Source organism: Colius striatus, chromosome 6 (genome assembly GCF_028858725.1).
Source record: "Colius striatus isolate bColStr4 chromosome 6, bColStr4.1.hap1, whole genome shotgun sequence".
Taxonomy (NCBI): Eukaryota; Metazoa; Chordata; class Aves; order Coliiformes; family Coliidae; genus Colius; species Colius striatus.
Genome location: NC_084764.1, coordinates 35,245,266 through 35,262,866, shown reverse-complemented (window position 1 = coordinate 35,262,866; position 17,601 = coordinate 35,245,266). Strand labels below are relative to the sequence as shown.

General features: G+C 43.7%; 1 protein-coding gene across 2 annotated transcripts in view; it reads left to right on the top strand.

The window, feature by feature from the left end:
• The first annotated feature begins 284 nt into the window (after window positions 1–284).
• The window catches only part of DDHD1 (DDHD domain containing 1), a 71,334-nt gene continuing 54,017 nt past the window's right edge, over window positions 285–17,601 (top strand). For both annotated transcript variants that reach the window (XM_061998928.1, XM_061998927.1), the window contains exons 1-2: window positions 285–1,029; window positions 16,004–16,177. In XM_061998928.1, the coding sequence (XP_061854912.1) occupies window positions 384–1,029; window positions 16,004–16,177 (820 nt within the window). In that variant the 5' untranslated portion in view covers window positions 285–383. The remainder of the gene's footprint in view (window positions 1,030–16,003; window positions 16,178–17,601) is intronic.

Sequence of the window (17,601 nt, the reverse complement as noted above, 5' to 3'; positions counted from 1 at the left end):
GATTGTGTCTGAGTGTGTCCCCCACACACACATACGGGTTGTAGGCAGTGTCTGAGTGCATCCCCACACACCGGGGCTGCTGACTGTGCCTGAGGCTGCCCCACAGACGCGGAGCTGCCGGCGGTGCCAGCGGCTCCCCGCACACGCAGCCGGGACCGCCCCTCACGCCCGGCCCGCTCCGCCCCGCCCCGCCGCGGGCCCGCAGGCCGCGTGCCGCCGCCCCGCCCCGCCCCCGGCCGCGTCGCGCCGCGCGTGACGATGAGGCACCGCCCCCGCCCGCACGGAGCCGGCGGCGGTTGAGGCCGCCGGCGGCCGTTGAGGCGGCCGTGGGCCGGGCGAGGAGGGGCGAGGCGGCACCGCCGCCGGGCTGGGCGTGCTGCGGTATGGATTACTCCGAGGCCGGCTCGCCGCAGGGCACCAGCGAAGAGGAAGCGGCGGCGGAGGAGGCGGCGAGCCGCGGCGTCCAGCGTCCCCTCGCCCGCCCGTCCCGCCGCCCCCAGCAGCGCACCGCGCCGCCGCTCCGCACCGCGTTCTCCGCCTCCTTCTCTGAGGGGGAGACGGAGGCGGCGGCCGCCCTGCCGCGGCAGCCCAGCCTGAACGACGAGGCCAGCAGCGACTTCTACTCGGCCGAGTCCGGTGCGTCGCTGCGTTACTCCATGGGCACGGGCGGCGAGGCTGAGGGAGCGGGGCTGGCGAGCAGCGAGAGCGGCGGCAGCGGCGACTTCTCGCTGGCGGCGGCCGCGTTGCCCGAGCGGAGGCGGCCGGGGGGCAGCCGGCCTCGCTATGAGGTGTTGCGGGAACTGGACCCCGAGGAGGTGCGCTGGTTCTATCGGGAGGACCAGAAAACCTGGAAGCCCTTTATCGGCTACGACTCGCTGCGGATCGAGCTGGCCTACCGCGCTCTCGGAGCCGGCGGCGCAGCCGGGACGGAGGACGCCGAGGCAGCGGCAGTGGAGCCGGTGTGCGTGCGGAGCGGGCTCTACGAGGTGGATGTGGTCAACGCAGAGAGCTACCCTGTCTACTGGAACCGTGAGTGCCGCCCTCCCTACCGTTGCGACCGGGGGACGCCTCTTCCTTCCCCTCCCGCAGCGACCGCAGCGGGGCCATGGGAGACACCTGGGGGGTGGCCGGGCTGCTTCTCATCTCCTACTCTCTTCAGGAAGGGACTCAGGGGGCCCCCTCTGTGCATAGAGACCCTGCACTGAGTTTCTCCCCCCCCCCCCACCCCATGGGGACACCAGGCTGCCCTTCTGTCTCTCCTGTCAACCCCCCCAATAGAGCCCTGAGCACTCCCCTTTACCCCAGCCTGGCCAAGGGGACCAGGTACCACTTGCTACCCATGTGTGCTTGAGTACAAGGGTTACAGGACAGGATGTGCTCCAGGGAGAGCAGACCCTGGTGACCGTCTCTCACACACACCTGAGTGAGGAGAGTTGGGGATTTTTCTCTCTAAGCCTCAGTGTTAGGGGGCAAATGTGACAGTGGGCATCCCACCCTTATAGGCACTCTCGTAAGGGAAGTGTTGTGGACATCATTCGGCGTGCATTTGAGAGAGAGGACATTGGACCCCGCAGTACTCCTCCACACACACTCCCAGCACACCCAGAGGATGAGAGGTACTGAGTACCCCTCACCTCCCATGCCAGGGTCATGAGGTAAGGGTGTACTTCACGCACTTTCAGCTGCAAAGAGAAATGGGCATTTTCTCACCTCCCTGTTCATATACACCTGAAGGAGACTGATATGTGGGCATTCACACCTGATGTAGAGACATAGGAAAGCAACATCTGGGTATCTTCTCATTTTTTAACGCGTGCAGAAGGCGGCAGGAGGGAAACTGACTGACACACTTCTTGCTTCTGCCTGTCTATTCCTAAACAAAGGACAAGTGAGGGTGGATACTTGCCTTCAGCACTCCCCTCCCTTCCCTCAAAATGCACACCCTTCCTTCAGAAGGAGAATGGTAAAAACAGCAATTCTCTGTCCCCTGCCTCACACTTTTGATCCTTCTTCAATGAGGAATGATGAACGAGAGGGCCAATACCTGGCTTCCACTTTATTACCTTGTCCTTTCCTCTAGAAAAATGATACTGTGCTTCATCTCCCCTTTCCCATCACGTGTCCACTGGGAGGGAGCATGAAGTGGGAATTTTCTTTTCTGTCAGAGGGGATGCAACAGGCATATCAGATACACACACAGTCTTCTTATCCTTCCAGGAGAGGGGAGTTTACCTTGCCTTCTCAGCTTCAAAATAAGGTGATGATGCGCCTCCTATCCCACCCTTCCCCTTGCATTCATGTGTCCTTTGCTGGAGAAGAGGGCACCTCACAGAATAGATGAGAAAAGAGCAGACACCTCAGCTCTTCTGCCCCTTCCTTTGGAGGGAAATGTCTCTCAGGATCTCGCTAGAAAAGTGAGCGTCTGCTCTCCTAGAACAGACAAGCCGTGCCACTGCTCACTCACCATCCCTGTGGACTTACTTTCCAGCTGCATTCCTTAAAGGACAAGGGAGATGTTATGGAGTGAAAGATGCAGAGTAGCTGAGCAGTAGACACTCCTGGCATGGACTTGGGAGAGAGGCAGTCAGGTTTCTCTCATCTCCTCTTCGTATATTTGACACTCAGGTGAGGAGAACTGTTTCAGATATGAAAACTATGGCTTTTGTTTGTTTCCTTTCTCGTTTATCAGCATCTTTTCAGAAAGGAGATCCATAAATGACAATACCACGTGGTAGAAGTCACCTGTGGGTGACAATTTGTCTTTCACATCATTGTCCCAGCAAACAGACACTGAGCTCCAGGGGTGAGCAGAGGTCTCAGTCCACATGTTTTGAGTTGGAGGAGCCTGGGCACAGCTCTTTGAGCAGAAAGTAGAGGTGATTCTCCTTGTCACTACCCTCAAGTCCTCACTCTTGGTACTTGATGCATCTGCTGCATGGTTGAGATGATACAGGTCATCCAAGGGATGAGGAAACTATTGCCATACCTCCTGTAACTGTGAAATAGGGAGAGAGGGAACAAGTGAGCAGAGCTGTCAGGTGAGGCAGGATTGCTCCCAGTAATGGGAGAGTGAGGCTGTAGTCATCAGCAGCTTAAAGGTTTAATTTCTTGACCCTATGCCTTGTCCAGTTCAGAAGCTGATTCAGTCTCATTAAGCCTGAGGAGCAGATGTTTCAAATAATGACATATGTTGTGCAGAGATGATTTCTGATGCTTGGAAGGAGAGATTCCCAAAGGTTAGCACCAGCAGCAGTGCTAGGCACGGAAGGAATAAACTCATGGTCCTGAGAAGACTAATGACAGGGATGTTTTCTAGTCCTCAGAAAGCTGATTATGGAGAGTGCACGAGTCTTTTCTTATTAGCAAGTCCAATCCTTTGCAAGACTAAGATAAACTTCTGGTATTTCAGAGGTTTGTCAGTGACTTCTGGTCTCACTCCTTCACTTGCACGTTTCCTAGTGGTTAGACCCAATTATCTTAAAGGTCTTTTCCAACCTTAATGATTCTATGATTTCTTGCCTCTCTTCCCTCTACGTGAGCACTCTTGCCTCTCTCCGTTCTTTCCTCCCAGCTGCAGTGTCCAGACCTGAGGAAACTGCAAGGCCAGATTCCAAGCATTCAGTCTCATCTCTGCTTTTGAAGGCCTTGGGTGTAGCTGGTCTTCCTAAGTTACTCCAGTTTCATAGTGGGTGTGTAATTTTGCATCCGAAGGATATTTACTACATTGGTTCACTGTAGTGTAGATCCAGATGATGATAGCAAACCAGATCTCACACAAGCAAAGCCCATGAGTGAGGAAGCTAATGAGTACAATTGACTTAAATATTCTGAGGTGCACATTAAAGTGCACAGAAAGTGCAATTTGGTTTTGCTGATTCACATTTTCAGTTCAGAGCAAAGGTCAGAAGCTTTTATCTTTGTTCTTGCCTGTTGTGTTGTTATTTTTCACAGATGTGCCGTACTTCAGGGAAATCTGCTATCTCACAGCAACAAGACTGAACGTGCTGACATTTCTTCAGCTATTGTGGCACCTTAATGACAAGGAAATGCTGATTATAGCTTGGTGTGTGCTGAAGTACTGTTTCACTCCACATCTTCGGACATCTTAAACTCATCACAGGACTTGTGTGCAGTATCAGACTGGGTTACAATTTGAGTAGATTAATTACTGAGAATTTTATCCTTACCTTGTGACCTCTGGGATTTATTTAATTAGTATTGTAGAAGTAGCAAAGGCAGCATAAGAGGACTAAAATTATTAGTGTAGGCTTCCAGATAAATGAGTAACTTAGAGCTGGGCTGCTGCTTGTCTTCTGTGAACCTAACGATGACTGGTATTTTATATGAGGGGTATTCTGTTTGAATTTTCTTTGGTTACCCAGCCTCCTTCTGCCTTCCCAGTTGAAATGGGCTGCTTTACAACCATTTTTCTATACACATATTCAGTCTCAGTCCTGTGTGAGTCTTAAATCTACAACCTCTGGACTTCTAGGTGACTCACAGAATCCCAGAATGGTAGGGGTTGGAAGGGACCTTTGGAGATCATCCAGCCCAAGCCCCTGCAGAAGCAGGTCCACCTAGATCAGGTCACACAGGAACATGTCCAGGCAGGTTTGGAAAACTTTCAGAGAAGGAGCCTCCACACCCTCCTTGGGCAGCCTGCGCCAGGGCTCCTTCACCCTTACAATAAAATAGTTTTTCCTTATGTTTAAATGGAAGTTTTTGTGTTCCAGATTTTGTCCATTGACCCCGGTCCTGTCACTAGATACAACAGAAAAAAATTATGACACCCCCCCCGCCCCGTCTCTTCATGTCTGGACTATGACTCCCTCCTGTTCCTTGGCTTGTGAGTTTGTCCCACACAACTTTTGTCCTATTAGGTATTCGCTTATCCCTTGCTTTTTGATGGTTATGTGGTCAAGCTGCCTGTATTTAGTTCTTGCAAGCAGTGTTTTCTTACAACACTTGCTCTAGGTAGTCATCTTCATCCCGGTGTGTTCTCCAGTTTCAGTTGAGAGACTGGATGTTGGGGACACTCATCACCTCAGCTGACATCTGTCTTGCAACAGTTTTTAAAATTTGAAGTAGCATTTTTGTCAAATAATATGTCTGATAATATGGAGAGAGAAACAACAGCTAAAAGATACATTTCTAAAGCCGTTGGGGAGTGTGGAGTGTTACCTTTTAGGGAAGGATAAGAGTGCTCTGCTCCCAGACACAGGTTTGGTAAGGGTGATCTTTTTGTTTGGTTGGTTTTTAATGTGTGTGGTTTTGTACTTAATAATTGTAGAAGTAAAATGCCTGTTGTATTTTTTAAAAGTTGGTTGCTAGGACCCTTTCAGAGTGAAAATGTAAGAGTAACTTCTGCTGTACTGATACAACACCCTAGCCTGGAAATACCTGTGGATACAGAGTGGACCACTGGGTCTTAGTTTTAACATTTGTATGCTCAGGCTGGAATTGGACAGCTTTTAGAAACTGTTTCAGCTGCCTTTAAGCTTGGGCTGAAAGGACCATCCAAACCCTGTATTTTCTGTTGTAAACTCTCTGCCAGCTGCTATGTGAACTGGAAGAAGAGGCAGTCATTAGCACCTTGTAAAAAGCCTCTGCAGGTTGAGCTTTTGCAAAATGAGATATTAGCTGCCCTCTGAACTTTGAGTCAGTCAGTCAAGATTACTGAGAAGTCTTGGAGTATAGTAGTTTGTTTGGCACCAGATAATTACAAAAGACTATTTCAGTGGATTTATTTTTTTATCATATGCTTGTTTTGATGTAGGAGATAGTCATTAGCAGTAAGCTAGGAAGCCTTTTGTACTTGTAGAACCACTGGTGTTTCTTTGGGAGGCACTGGCAAGACTAAAAATCAGCATTTCTGAGCTGTAAGGTGCTTTTTGCAGGAGTGTTGGGTGCTTGTGCCTTCCCTTGAGCTGACATTTTACAGACTGGCAACCCTAAACCCATCTCAGGGTCCCACTAGGCCTCTTGCCTGGCTACTTCAATCAATGTCTGATATTTCTTCTGAGGCTGGTTGTTTCCTTCATGGGGTTTTGGTTTGTATTCTGAAATAGAAATAGCATTACAACAGGTACATGAGGCAAGATGAAAAATAAGGGTTTAGAATTGAGAGTTTATCAGTATGTTTGTGGCTTGCGTTGGTTTTAGTCTGTTCTTAGCAGCAGAACACATTTTTTGTTGCTTTACAGCATTGCTTTTGGTGTGTTGGACAGTCTTTGAACTTGGTTGATATGTTTTCCTTTATGTAATAGACCTTTTGATCAAAGGCTGAATTCCTGAACACTGCTCCTTGCTTTTCTCTCCAAGTATGTAATTCTTTTGCAACTAAAACACTGATAATGTATATAGCAAGGTAAAGCATTGCTTTTGCTGCTCAAAATCTTTACTGGGTTTTACTTTTTTTGCTTCTGTTCTTACTGTACCATCCTTCCAAAAGTAGCTTGTGTCTTAGTTTTGGCCAGCTCCTTCCCTAACACACATAGATGAAACAAGATTTGCAGTGCTTCATGCATTAAAACACAAATTGCATTAATTTGTATGCATGTGCTGTTCATGTCTATGGTCTCTGGTAACTTTCCTTCTTTCAGCACAGAGAACTTGAGACATTTAGGATGCTTTTACTAGAACAGATGGGAGATGTCAGCACTTTGCTTGGATGTGTCTTTGAGAAAACTTTCTTCCGTGTCCTCAGCTTTTATTTTTTGTGATTTCCAAACGTTATTTTAGGCAAAATGAATGTGTTCCCTTACTCCTGTAAATGGTACCAGCATCACAGAGTTGCTGTCCGGAGGTGTCAGCTATACCTGGCTAACAATGGAAGCTCAGAAAGCAAGCTGTACTTGCCCTTTGGTGTTGTCCAGCACTTTTCCTGCTGGATGTGTTCTAAAGTGAAGAAGGCAAAGATGCAGGGAGTACTTGTGTTACAGGTTGTGAGTGACAGGCAGAAGGGTGTTGTCAACTGTAGTTGAGAAAGCAGAAAATGTTAGCGGGATGAGAAGGATCAGGACTTCTGACTTAATTGAGGCTTGAATACTGATTGAATTATGGCAATATCAAAGAAATAGGATGGGATTTAATTTAGAGGTGAGAGAGCTAGATGAAAGATAGATGACAGCTGAATTTTTGTGCATATGTGTGTGAGAGGGAGATGCTGTCTAGGGGAAAAAAAAATAGATACTAAAGGCCAAGGGAGACCTTAGGCAGAACTCATTTTTGCCCTGAGAGCAGCACAAGAAGAATCTGGAAGGGCTGACACCATTTAAGTTAGTAAGCAAAAGGACTAGATGGAGAAGAGCAAGAAATTAACATAAGCACTTTGAGTGGTTCTGTCAGTGGTATGTAAGGCTGAAAAAAGTGAAGCTGCAGTAGTGGGTTTGAGTGTTGGCCAGCAAAAAGGTCACTGGTGTGGTATGTTTTGAGTGGGTTGTGGGTAGCTGAAGCCATACGAGAGTATGCCTGGTGTGTAGCCAGGGAGGAGAAGCTCCAGAGATTGTAACTGCTATAAGTAGCGTGGTTAGTGAGGGCTAGGATGGAGGATTATGAGGTGCAAGTGGGATCCCAGAAAGGGATATTTAAGATGAAAGAAACTCAAATTATGCTGGTTTTGCTGGGGGTGCAGGGTGGAGAGGAGCTGGAAACCCTGTAGGTTAAAAAACTTGAAGGAGAAAGTGAAGTCTAGAGATGAAAGGGTAGGGAAATCAGGACTTGAGGTGCAGTAGACAGAAAAAAAGTGAAGTTAAGAGAGAGTGCTGAAAAAAATTGCTGCAAAGCAGGAAGAGGGAAGTGACTTAGAGCAAGGGTTATTGTACCCTTGAATATCTTCATCTTGTTCATTACTCGTAGGTCTGAGACACCCACAGGAAAAAATCTTGCTCTCTTTTTAAAAGTCATTCCGGTATAGGAACCCACTTACTCAGACTGTACATATACATGATCTGCTGCGTGGTGCTGGTGAAGAGCTTGTTAACAAAGACTAATTGACGAGCGCCTACCAGAGAGCACACGCATTGAGCTGAGGGGGTGATTGTACAAAAGTCCCATGACTTTCAATGGGATTTGGGCACAGGCTTACCTTTCAGGAGGTGCTCACATGTCTGTCACGTGGCACAGTCATTCTTTTGGTTTAGCTTTCAGCTACTGCAGTTTCAAAAAACGCAAGTTTCTTTGGGTGAGAAAAGAGCTGATAAAGGGCTAGCTGCTACAGCTTACTGGCCCCAGCAGCAAACACTGGTGGTAGAAGTGCTTCACTTGGAGTGCTAATATTGACATTTGGTAAACAATTGATAAGAATTCAATGACAATAAAGTAAGAACACAATAAAGTGCCAAACCTAAAAACTGCTGCCCCATGTTGTGTTTCAACAGCCCAAGGTTTTTTGATGGAGAGTTTTCTGCTCATCATTGGCATGACTAGTAAGGTGAGCTTTGAGGTTTTGACTTGAGCCATCAGGTTCAAGTCCGTGTAAAAAGCAATTGTAGAGATGTTAAGCTATTAAATGAGAAAAATCCTTCTTAAAAAATGTGCTACACACTATATTTTGGGTGATATGTAGCAGTTGAGAGAGGTCATTGATTTTGAGGTCACTCATTTATTTTTGAGGGGTTCCTTACGTAACATTTGAACCAGCCCTAAGATCAACCTTTTGTTCTTGTTTTGGATCGCTCAGTTCATAGTGTAAATGGATTAAAAATGGTTCAGGGAAAACCAGTTACCAGCTGCTGCTTGAATACTTTGGGTGGTCTTGGTAAAACAGAGCAAATTTCACACTGGTGGTGGAACAAAGCACATGTTCCTCCCATGCTGCAACCAACACTGAGGCAAAGACTGATACATGTAGCTACTCTGAACACCAGTCTGGAAAGAAAATCCCATCTTTGCCAATCAGTTTCTCTTAATAAGGTGCTTAGTCTTTGTGAAACTCAAAAGTAACTTCCACCTGTAATTTTGAAATTGCTTCAATAAAGCAGTTTAGAGTTACTTGGATTCACCAGCAAAATGATATCCTTCACTGCTCAGTGAATGAAATCTCTTTTCATCACAGACAATAAAACAGAGAAGTATGGCTCTGTAAATTCATGTAGCTCTGTTACATTTTCTGAGGCCAGAATTTCACCCTTGAACTCCTCTTCAGGTCATGTTCTTACTTTTGAAAGAGCAGAACAAATTGCGTGTGTTTTGTGGTTAAACAAAGGCAAGTCACCCAGACTGTGATTAAATGAAGGGCTCCATTTAAATAAATGTCAGCATCCTACTCTATTCTGAAATAATATGTTAAGGAAGACAGTTAGAAAGCTGCAGAACATTAAGATATTAAAACCAATAGTTTAAAGAGACTGTTATGTTACCTAGAAAATGTGAAATAAAAGAAATTTTAGTTTTGGACTGTTGTATCACTGACAGAAATCTTCAATCTCATGCTCAGTTTCTGTGACCATCTATTCTCATAGAATTCTCATTCCTGTTCTCATGAGTTGGGTTTTGTTTCCTCTTTTACAGGCTTCTACAAAGCCAGCCATGAGGGAACCAAGTAAGAGGAACAGATCTTGCCCTGCAAACTGCTGCTCTGTGCATTTGCATTGGCAAAAATAGAATCTGCAACTCATTATTTCTGTAGAGGCACAGTGGCCATGGCTGCAGAGTGGGCAGGAGACATGCTGGCACAGAGATGCAGTAGTACCTGGCCTTGGACTTCACAGTGTTTCCACTAGTGAAAAGGCTTAAGGGCTATGCAGTAGTTAATAGACTCAAAATATGACTTTAGACCTGGTACAGTAGGAATGGATAGTAAAATTTTTCAAGTCTGCAATACTATTGTGGATGTTATTCTGGAATATACTTGTTTCAGTGGCTGATGTAAACATGCAGGTTCTTGTGTGTCTTGCAGTATATTGCTGGGAGTGCTGTGCTCCAAGGTGTATGAAGTTCAGAACCTTTAGCAAACCTTTGAAGGGAAGCAAGGGGTCAGTTTTTTCCTTTTCTTTTTTTTTTTTACCCTTGTTAAGTATGTAGGCACTTCTTTTTGTTACTTAAATACCTCCCAGCTTGAGAGGTCACATAGGGTAGCCTCACAGTACACAAGCCACACAGCTTGTGTAGATGTTATCCTCATACACTGTAAATTGTTTGCAACTCAAGTAATAAGGAAGTCAAATTTAAGGAACAGGAGTTACTACACTGAAAAGCTGGAATCTGAAATTACTGAAGAGCATCTTGAGCTTGACAGTGTTTTATGAGCTTGTGTTTCTTGTCCAGCCTCTTCTCTTTGAGCTGGGAAACTGGGGTTGCCAATTTCAGCAAAACACCAGGTTTAATTTAAGTTTCTGAGCCTTTGAATATTATATCAACCTTTTAGATCTCATTTGTGGGTAAATTGTTATAGCTGTCTTGAGACTGAGTGAATAGCACCAGAAACGCCTTAACTTTGCCATCAAGCAGGACCTAATCTTTGAAGCAATGAAATAAAAGATTACTGAATCTTGCTGTCTTATTTTATTCTCTTAATCTTGCAGGTTGCATGCTAGCTGGTGTTGGCATTTCTGAAACAGACCTCCCTTTGGCTGCTTGTTTAAGCTTTATTTCTGAACTTTTAGTAACTTGTCAAGTATGGTGAAAGAGGCTTATATCAGAATAATTTTGGTTGGAAAAGATCTTCAAGCTCCTTAAGTCCAAGCCCTCCCCTAACACTGCCCAGCCCATCACTAACCCATGGCCCTCAGCACCTCAGCTCCACGGCTTTGCAATAGCTCCAGGGCTGGGGACTCCCCCACCTCCCTGGGCAGCCTGGCACAGGGGCTGACAACCCTCTCAGGGAAAAAGTTCTTCCTCAGCTCCAATCTAAACTTCTCCTGGCTGTTTCCCCTTGTGGAAACTTTTTACTTGGGGGAAGAGAATATGAACCACAGTTTGAGCTGTACAATATCTAAATTTTGGTAAATACCAAGTAATAAGGAAAGCAAATTCTGTGCAGTTACTACTTTTCATACTGTGTTCTGATGGATTGTGTAGCTTTTTCATGCAATTTATGTTCAGTAAGGTCTCTTGAGACCTCAGTGAACATGGTCCCACCCTTTATATATATTAACAAAAAAAGGAGTCGCTTGGCTCATACATACATGAGCTATTGGATATGTTTACTGTAGGTTGTGTGCAATTTGTTTAACATAATTTTTGTTCTTCAGAGGATTTAGGTGACTGTCATAACACAAGTCACTCATGTTCTTGTTCCTTCACATTAGCACTTGTATTCTTTTATTCTTTGGATTTTCAGGGAAAAGACCTTTGTTTAAAAACAAATCCTTTGTTACCATCTAGATCTCTTAAACTATTTTTCTTTAAAAGTGATAAAATGTGTGACGACTAAAAGCGCTTTTCATCAGCTGGTAATCCTTTCCATTCAAATTTATTTAGGAATTCTTGTATAAATAAACCATGCAAGTGTGTAACTGCCCAAATATATTGTTAACTTTCAATTCGAAGCTCTGCCAACTGCAGATTATATAGCATAAGACTTAAGGCAGTAAAGAAATCAAAGCAAATCCTTTCCTAGGGATCAAGGTTGTAGGGACAAAGATAAATAACACTTCATATTATAGATTCAGAATTCTGTGTTGTCAAGAAGAAGTTAAATTACAACGTGATGTAAATATCTCTAATTTGCCCATAAACCAAAAATAACTATAAGAACGTAGTTTAAGCTTTCTGAAATCTTCTGAATATCCTGGACATTAATTATATTTATTGAGGGTGGATAGGAGTGACTAAAATTGGGTGCTAAAAGGGCAATTTTGGTTTATCACTTTTTAATGGTCATTACTGTAATTGCTTGCATCAAATTCTTACAGAGAATCAGAGAGGAGTCTTTAAATAACAGCACCTGTCCAAGATTAAAGAGAGGAGTTCTGTTTACAAAGGTGTGTCCTTGCTCTTTCCCACAGTCAATAGACTACACTGAGGAATCCGCTGCTGTTGCGGTCACTTTGCTTCCCCACCCAACCCAGAGTATTCTGTGTAGTTACTGTTAACAGACCTCTCTTTCTTCTCAACTGCAATGCCCCTTGCTTTTGGACCTGGTGACATTTAGGATTAGTAGATCATAATAGTGATGACTGGAGTTACACTTTTAGCTGAATGAAGCCCACTATTACACACTTCTAATATGTAGCCATTGTCATTCAGTTTTGAAAACAGAGATGGTAAGGGGAAGGTGATCTTCCCCACTTTACCAAGCATCCTCGAGAAGTAACATGAAATGTGATTGTTTCAGCTCTGAAAGACAGTGTTGGTTTTTCTCAAAATCAACTGTGCCTCTGATGGAAGGAATTATATTTTCCATGCTTCCTTAACTAGGTGGATTTCTCTTGTTTCCCAGTAGCACAGTGATCAAACCTGCCATCCAGCTGGTGAAGGGAAGTAAGACCAGCTTATAGCTCAGGGTCTTGTGGTTGCATGCGTAGTTTGCAATGGTTTAAAGGAGGGGGCAAAGGGAAAAAAAGCAAACAGCTCCTATGTCCCCCTAAAATTCCCCTGAGCTTTGGAAAACAGAATTGCCTCACTTATGTTTTAAAGCTCTAACCTGAAAGCAAAGCTCCATAATAATGTTTTCGAATCTAAAGGTGATTTATACTTCCACGTAACTGTTCTTTCCAGACCCACAGCCAGATACATTACTACCAAACTAAACTGTCCTACAAGGATTTTACAATACCTTTTTTTATTTCCAACATGCCAGTTTTTCCTGGCTGAGCCTTTCTGGAAAAGGCACTGCCCATCTCATGTTTGAGAGCTGCTGTTGAGTGTTACAGTTTACTCTTTTAAAGAACCACTATGGGAAAAATTTTCTCAGGCAAAAAGAGCCTGAAAATGTTTCTTTTAATGCTTTATGTTTAGAATTTTAGAAATCTGTAGGTGGAAATTCCCATGTGAAATACTTAAAGCCCTTCAAAACTGCAAAAGAGGAATCTTGTATTCGTTTGGGTTGGAGTACAAAATAGCATTTGTATACTTATTATTTTTTTCTTTAAAGAAATTGAATGAATGGAGCCTCATCAGAATGTTTGGTCCAGAATTAAGGAATTGCTTACAGATTTTCCCAGTGTGTGTTACCATCTGACGTAGCTATGTCATTGCTTCAGCAACAATGAGATCCTTTATCTACGCTCACGTATTATGTGTGTTTCATTTTTTCTTACAGACAGTGCTTTGTTTGTCAAGGCAGCCTAACTAGATCTGTGTGTATTAGCTCTACTGGCAAATGTTGGTATCTAGCAGGTGTCAAATGTAGGTGAATACAGCAAAGGTTGATGAAGTGTGTGACAAGGGGCTACTTGTATATGGCGACAAGTATTGCTATGATTAAGTTGAATTTGAAGAAAACTAAACACTCATGTTTCACAGTTCATTGATGGGGTATAGACTCCAAAATTAGTTTGAATTTCCTGTGTCACTTGTAGTGAATGTTAACTTCTACAGTTTAAAGACCTTTTGTTCATCTGATATGTGTGGTTTCATTTCCATTTAATAAGCGTGCCCCTTTGAACACCTCAACCTCTTTATTCAGCTGATGGATTGTCAACATCCCAAATATTAGGAATGTAATGCATAACAATTGACTCCTGTAGCTATTTTGGTGGTAAAAACAGGAGTTGAATGGCAGAACTGGGTCTTGTTCTGCTTCTGTCTGCATTCTGGTCAGGCCAACGAGACCAGAGTCGTCTATGTTATATATATGCAGAGATGATGACGCAGGAAGGATGGAGGGTTTGAACAGGGCTATGGGGCACTTGGGAGGGGTGAACCAGGATGCCCAATGCCTGCCAAAGGAAACTGGGATCTATGGGAAGTGAGTATGGGAGAAACTGACAGTACTCAGAGACATTTTTTGGGAGAAGTTCACTCACTGCTTTCTGCCTTTTGTGCACAGAAGGGCTGTTTTTTAGGGTTGTCTGCAGGATTCCCAGTCACGAGAACTCCTTGGTAACTGGGAGGGCACGTGTGCCAGCACCAAGTGAGGAAGGTCCAGTAGTAATCTGGGCTTTTTGCTCCAGGAGTCTGCCTCCAGTGTCCGCTTCTCTCCCTGCCATGAGCTTTCCTGCTATTCACCTTTCCTTGTTGATAGCTTCAGGACTAACTTAAGGGTGCCATCACCCACAAACGTGCCCTCCTTCTGTCACAGAGGTGTAGTGTTAGAAGCTTATCATAGTTTCTAGTCCTGTGGAGGCAGCGTTTGCCAGTAAATCTGTTGTGGAAAAGGTTTCAACATTGGCTTTGGAACATTTTTTGAAACATAGGAAAAGATTGCAAGATTTTCCTTTTAGTTTCCAAGTTTGCAGGTGCAATAGTCTGAGGGATGAAGAACTCGGAATAGTTTGGAGGTTCCAAGTAAATTATGGAGGTGTTTGCAATGCTCTGTTACATTTTCATCTGCAAGCAGTTAGTATGAAAAACACTTGTGGTGTGTACTAGTGTCCATGGGCACAACAAGCATTAGTGGAGTATCTGTAGTGGAGGGCAGTGCAGAGATATCTGAGCCACCATCAAGCTTAGTGCCCGGTCCAAGTATAGTGCTCTGTGGAAGAGATGCTTTATAACCTGAACTAGTGTCTGTGCTAACATCGCCTTTGGCTGGGTCACCTCACACAGCTGCACTTCAACTGATCTAGTGATAAATCAGATAGAGCCCTTCCTTTGCTCATTAACTCTAAAATCTCTATGTCGTTTGGTTTTTACCTAATTTTGATTTACCATTTCTTTGCATCTTTTCCAAACTGTTCTTACCATCTTTTTTTCCTCACCTTCCAGTTAGGAACAGGTCTTTGAGTGATAAAGCCTGTTTTTCCTTTTTTTCCCTCAGCTCCTTTTTTGAGCCTCTTCATCTCTGGTTGAGTTCTTAACTGCTTTGGAGAGCTAAACTTGTGCAGCTAGTATGCACACACATGAGATGTTTGCACACGTTAGCGTGCACTGGAGGTCAGTGGTCCCACTGCTCTGGGGCCTCAGCAGTCCTGTATCTGTGCTGGTCTCCTCAGGCTCAAGGTTGAGGTCTTACAGACTTGTGGAGCAGAGACATGCACAATATTTCTACTTGGTTTTCCAGATGCAGGAGGAAAGATTATCAGCTAAGTTACAATGGATATTATTGTTTCAACTTGCTTTGCAGGGATGGGTAGGAGAGGAGGATTCTTGCTCCTTCCAACCCCAGTAGTTAGTGGGGGCATGAAGCACAGTTTGATGAAGAGTGAGCACCAGGATATGTTGGTGGGGTTTTTTTGGTAGACTTTCCTTTTGTCATGTGGACAGCAAATGGACACTCTGCTTCCTCATTTGGAGGGCTAAAACTGAAATTAGAACGTCAATGATTGAAAACAGCACTTAGTGGAAGACCAATTTTAATAATTAAAAAAGACCCCTTTCATTTTAAAAAGCACCCTTTATGTGAACTGATGTGTAATTTGGGTTATTGTAAGTGTAGTTCCCAAGGAAAACAAGGCTCTGTGCTGTCAGGGTGTGTGGTTTTGTATCTTCCCTCATTCTGCACAGTCTTGATATCTTTGAAACCAGTGGTTGTTATCAGTCAAATATATCAATCAAATATAGAGGAGCATGAGATCTCACAAAGTTCCCAATTTTTTGAAAATTCAAGGCAACTGGGTAGGGAGGAGTATATTCCATTAAAGCTGGACTGTTGCTTGAACTTAAACCCTCAATAAATGTCACAAAATCTGCATACTTCTATCCATATCTCTCACACACTGAAAATTTGGCCTCATTAGCTCCGATGTTTACAAGTTAATGGTACTTTCACTGCTCATTTCAGCCCCATGGGAAAAGACAGTGGTGTTTCTTGAGGCATTTGTGTTTACCTTGTTAGAGGCCCTAGCAACAGGAGTTCAACTTTTTCATCAAAACACCAAACAGAGTTCCCTTTCCCTCTCATGTCCTGTCATTTGTGGTTTGTTGTATTAAAAAAATATATCTCTTGTTTGATTTGTAGAAACAAAAAAGATTCCTGTAATGCGTGGACAGTGGTTTATCGATGGCACGTGGCAACCTCTGGAAGAGGAGGAAAGTAACTTAATAGAACAGGAACATCTCAACCGTTTCAAAGGCCACCAGCTGCAAGAAAGCTTTGTTATGGAAGTATCAAAACCTGTTGAAAGGAACGAGGGTAAGGTTGTTTAAATCACTGGTTTCATGGTATTTGCTCTGGAGAGTTGGGATCTGATTTTTTTTAAGTAAGAATATGATCTGTAACAGTTTTTATCTTACATAGTGAGGAGCGTGGTTATAGACATGAGCTTACTCTCCCATTTTTCAGTGTATCTTGATGTTGCAGGGTTTTCTACTGCAGCACATTTGATGAACACTGTAAAAATCACACTAATGGTTAAACTTCTTGTTCCTGTTTTATGTCACGTTTCATGTCTTTTAATTGTGTTTGAAATGTCAATCAAACTGAAATATCTGGATGGGACAAGAAGAATCAGTGTCCAAATGCATACTGGCTACTAGCTCTCTGGCCAGCATTCCTAATTTTACCCTAAAGGGAGTGTCAGTTTTACAGATCACGTTTCATTTTCTATTCTTGTTCAGTCTGTGAATTTATCAGAGTAGTTTTCAACTATAGTAAGTCTTGGGCATTCATTGTGTTATGGAAGTTCCTTATATTTTAATGACCAGGCTGAGGACATTGTTAGTGTTCCTGGGAGTCTCAGGAACATTTTTAAGAATAGCCTTCTGAAAATACTGATCTATTATTTAATGTACACAGATGAATTGGTTGCTCAGAGTAAGTATAGCACAGCAGAAGGTCAGTATTTTTGACTTCCACACTTCTGTTTGTTGATTTTGACAACTTCGGTGAACAACCTGCAAACCAAGAGCTGCAAGTAGAAAGGCCTCACAAGATGTTTTAGTAGGATTTTGGTTGAGTTATTCGTTATAAAGCACCTTTTATTTTTAAACTCTTTAAACTAAACTACAACTTTGTACAAGGCAGTTACCAAGTGCAGGAGTGTCTGTGTTTTGGCCATGAGCATAGAGGAGTTCTTCTGTCAGAGCTACATGACCACACAAGTAAAAGCTTGTTGATAAATTGGAAGCACGTCAATATTCAACATACTTCTGTATGTTCTATAAGGAAAAACAGAATATCATGTATTGACTTAGGGAGATTTTTTCAACAGTAAGAGAGTAGTTAAGTTTCTAACTCCTGTGAAAGCTACTGAGGACTTGGTGAATAATGCGCCTTCGGTGTAGTCTTCTGCTTTAACAGCTCTGTCAGGTAGGTGCATAAGAATATGTGAGCCCAGAACCACAGGACTCTGTCAGTACAACCATCCTTCTGAGAGGTATTTTTACCTGTACCTCTGTGTGCTTGTACTGATTCATTGTTCAAGTGTACTGATAAGGAGTTCAGCTTTGTTAAGGTGCTGGTTGTGGCTGGGTATGGAAAGGGTATGGTATTTTTACGTGGAAAGCACATCTTTCTGGCTGCTGAGTGCTTCCAAGCTTTGGTAGCTTAGTTTCTGATGGAATAAGGCATTGCTTCAGTTGTACTTGAATTCTTCTTATCAAATAATCAAGAGTTTT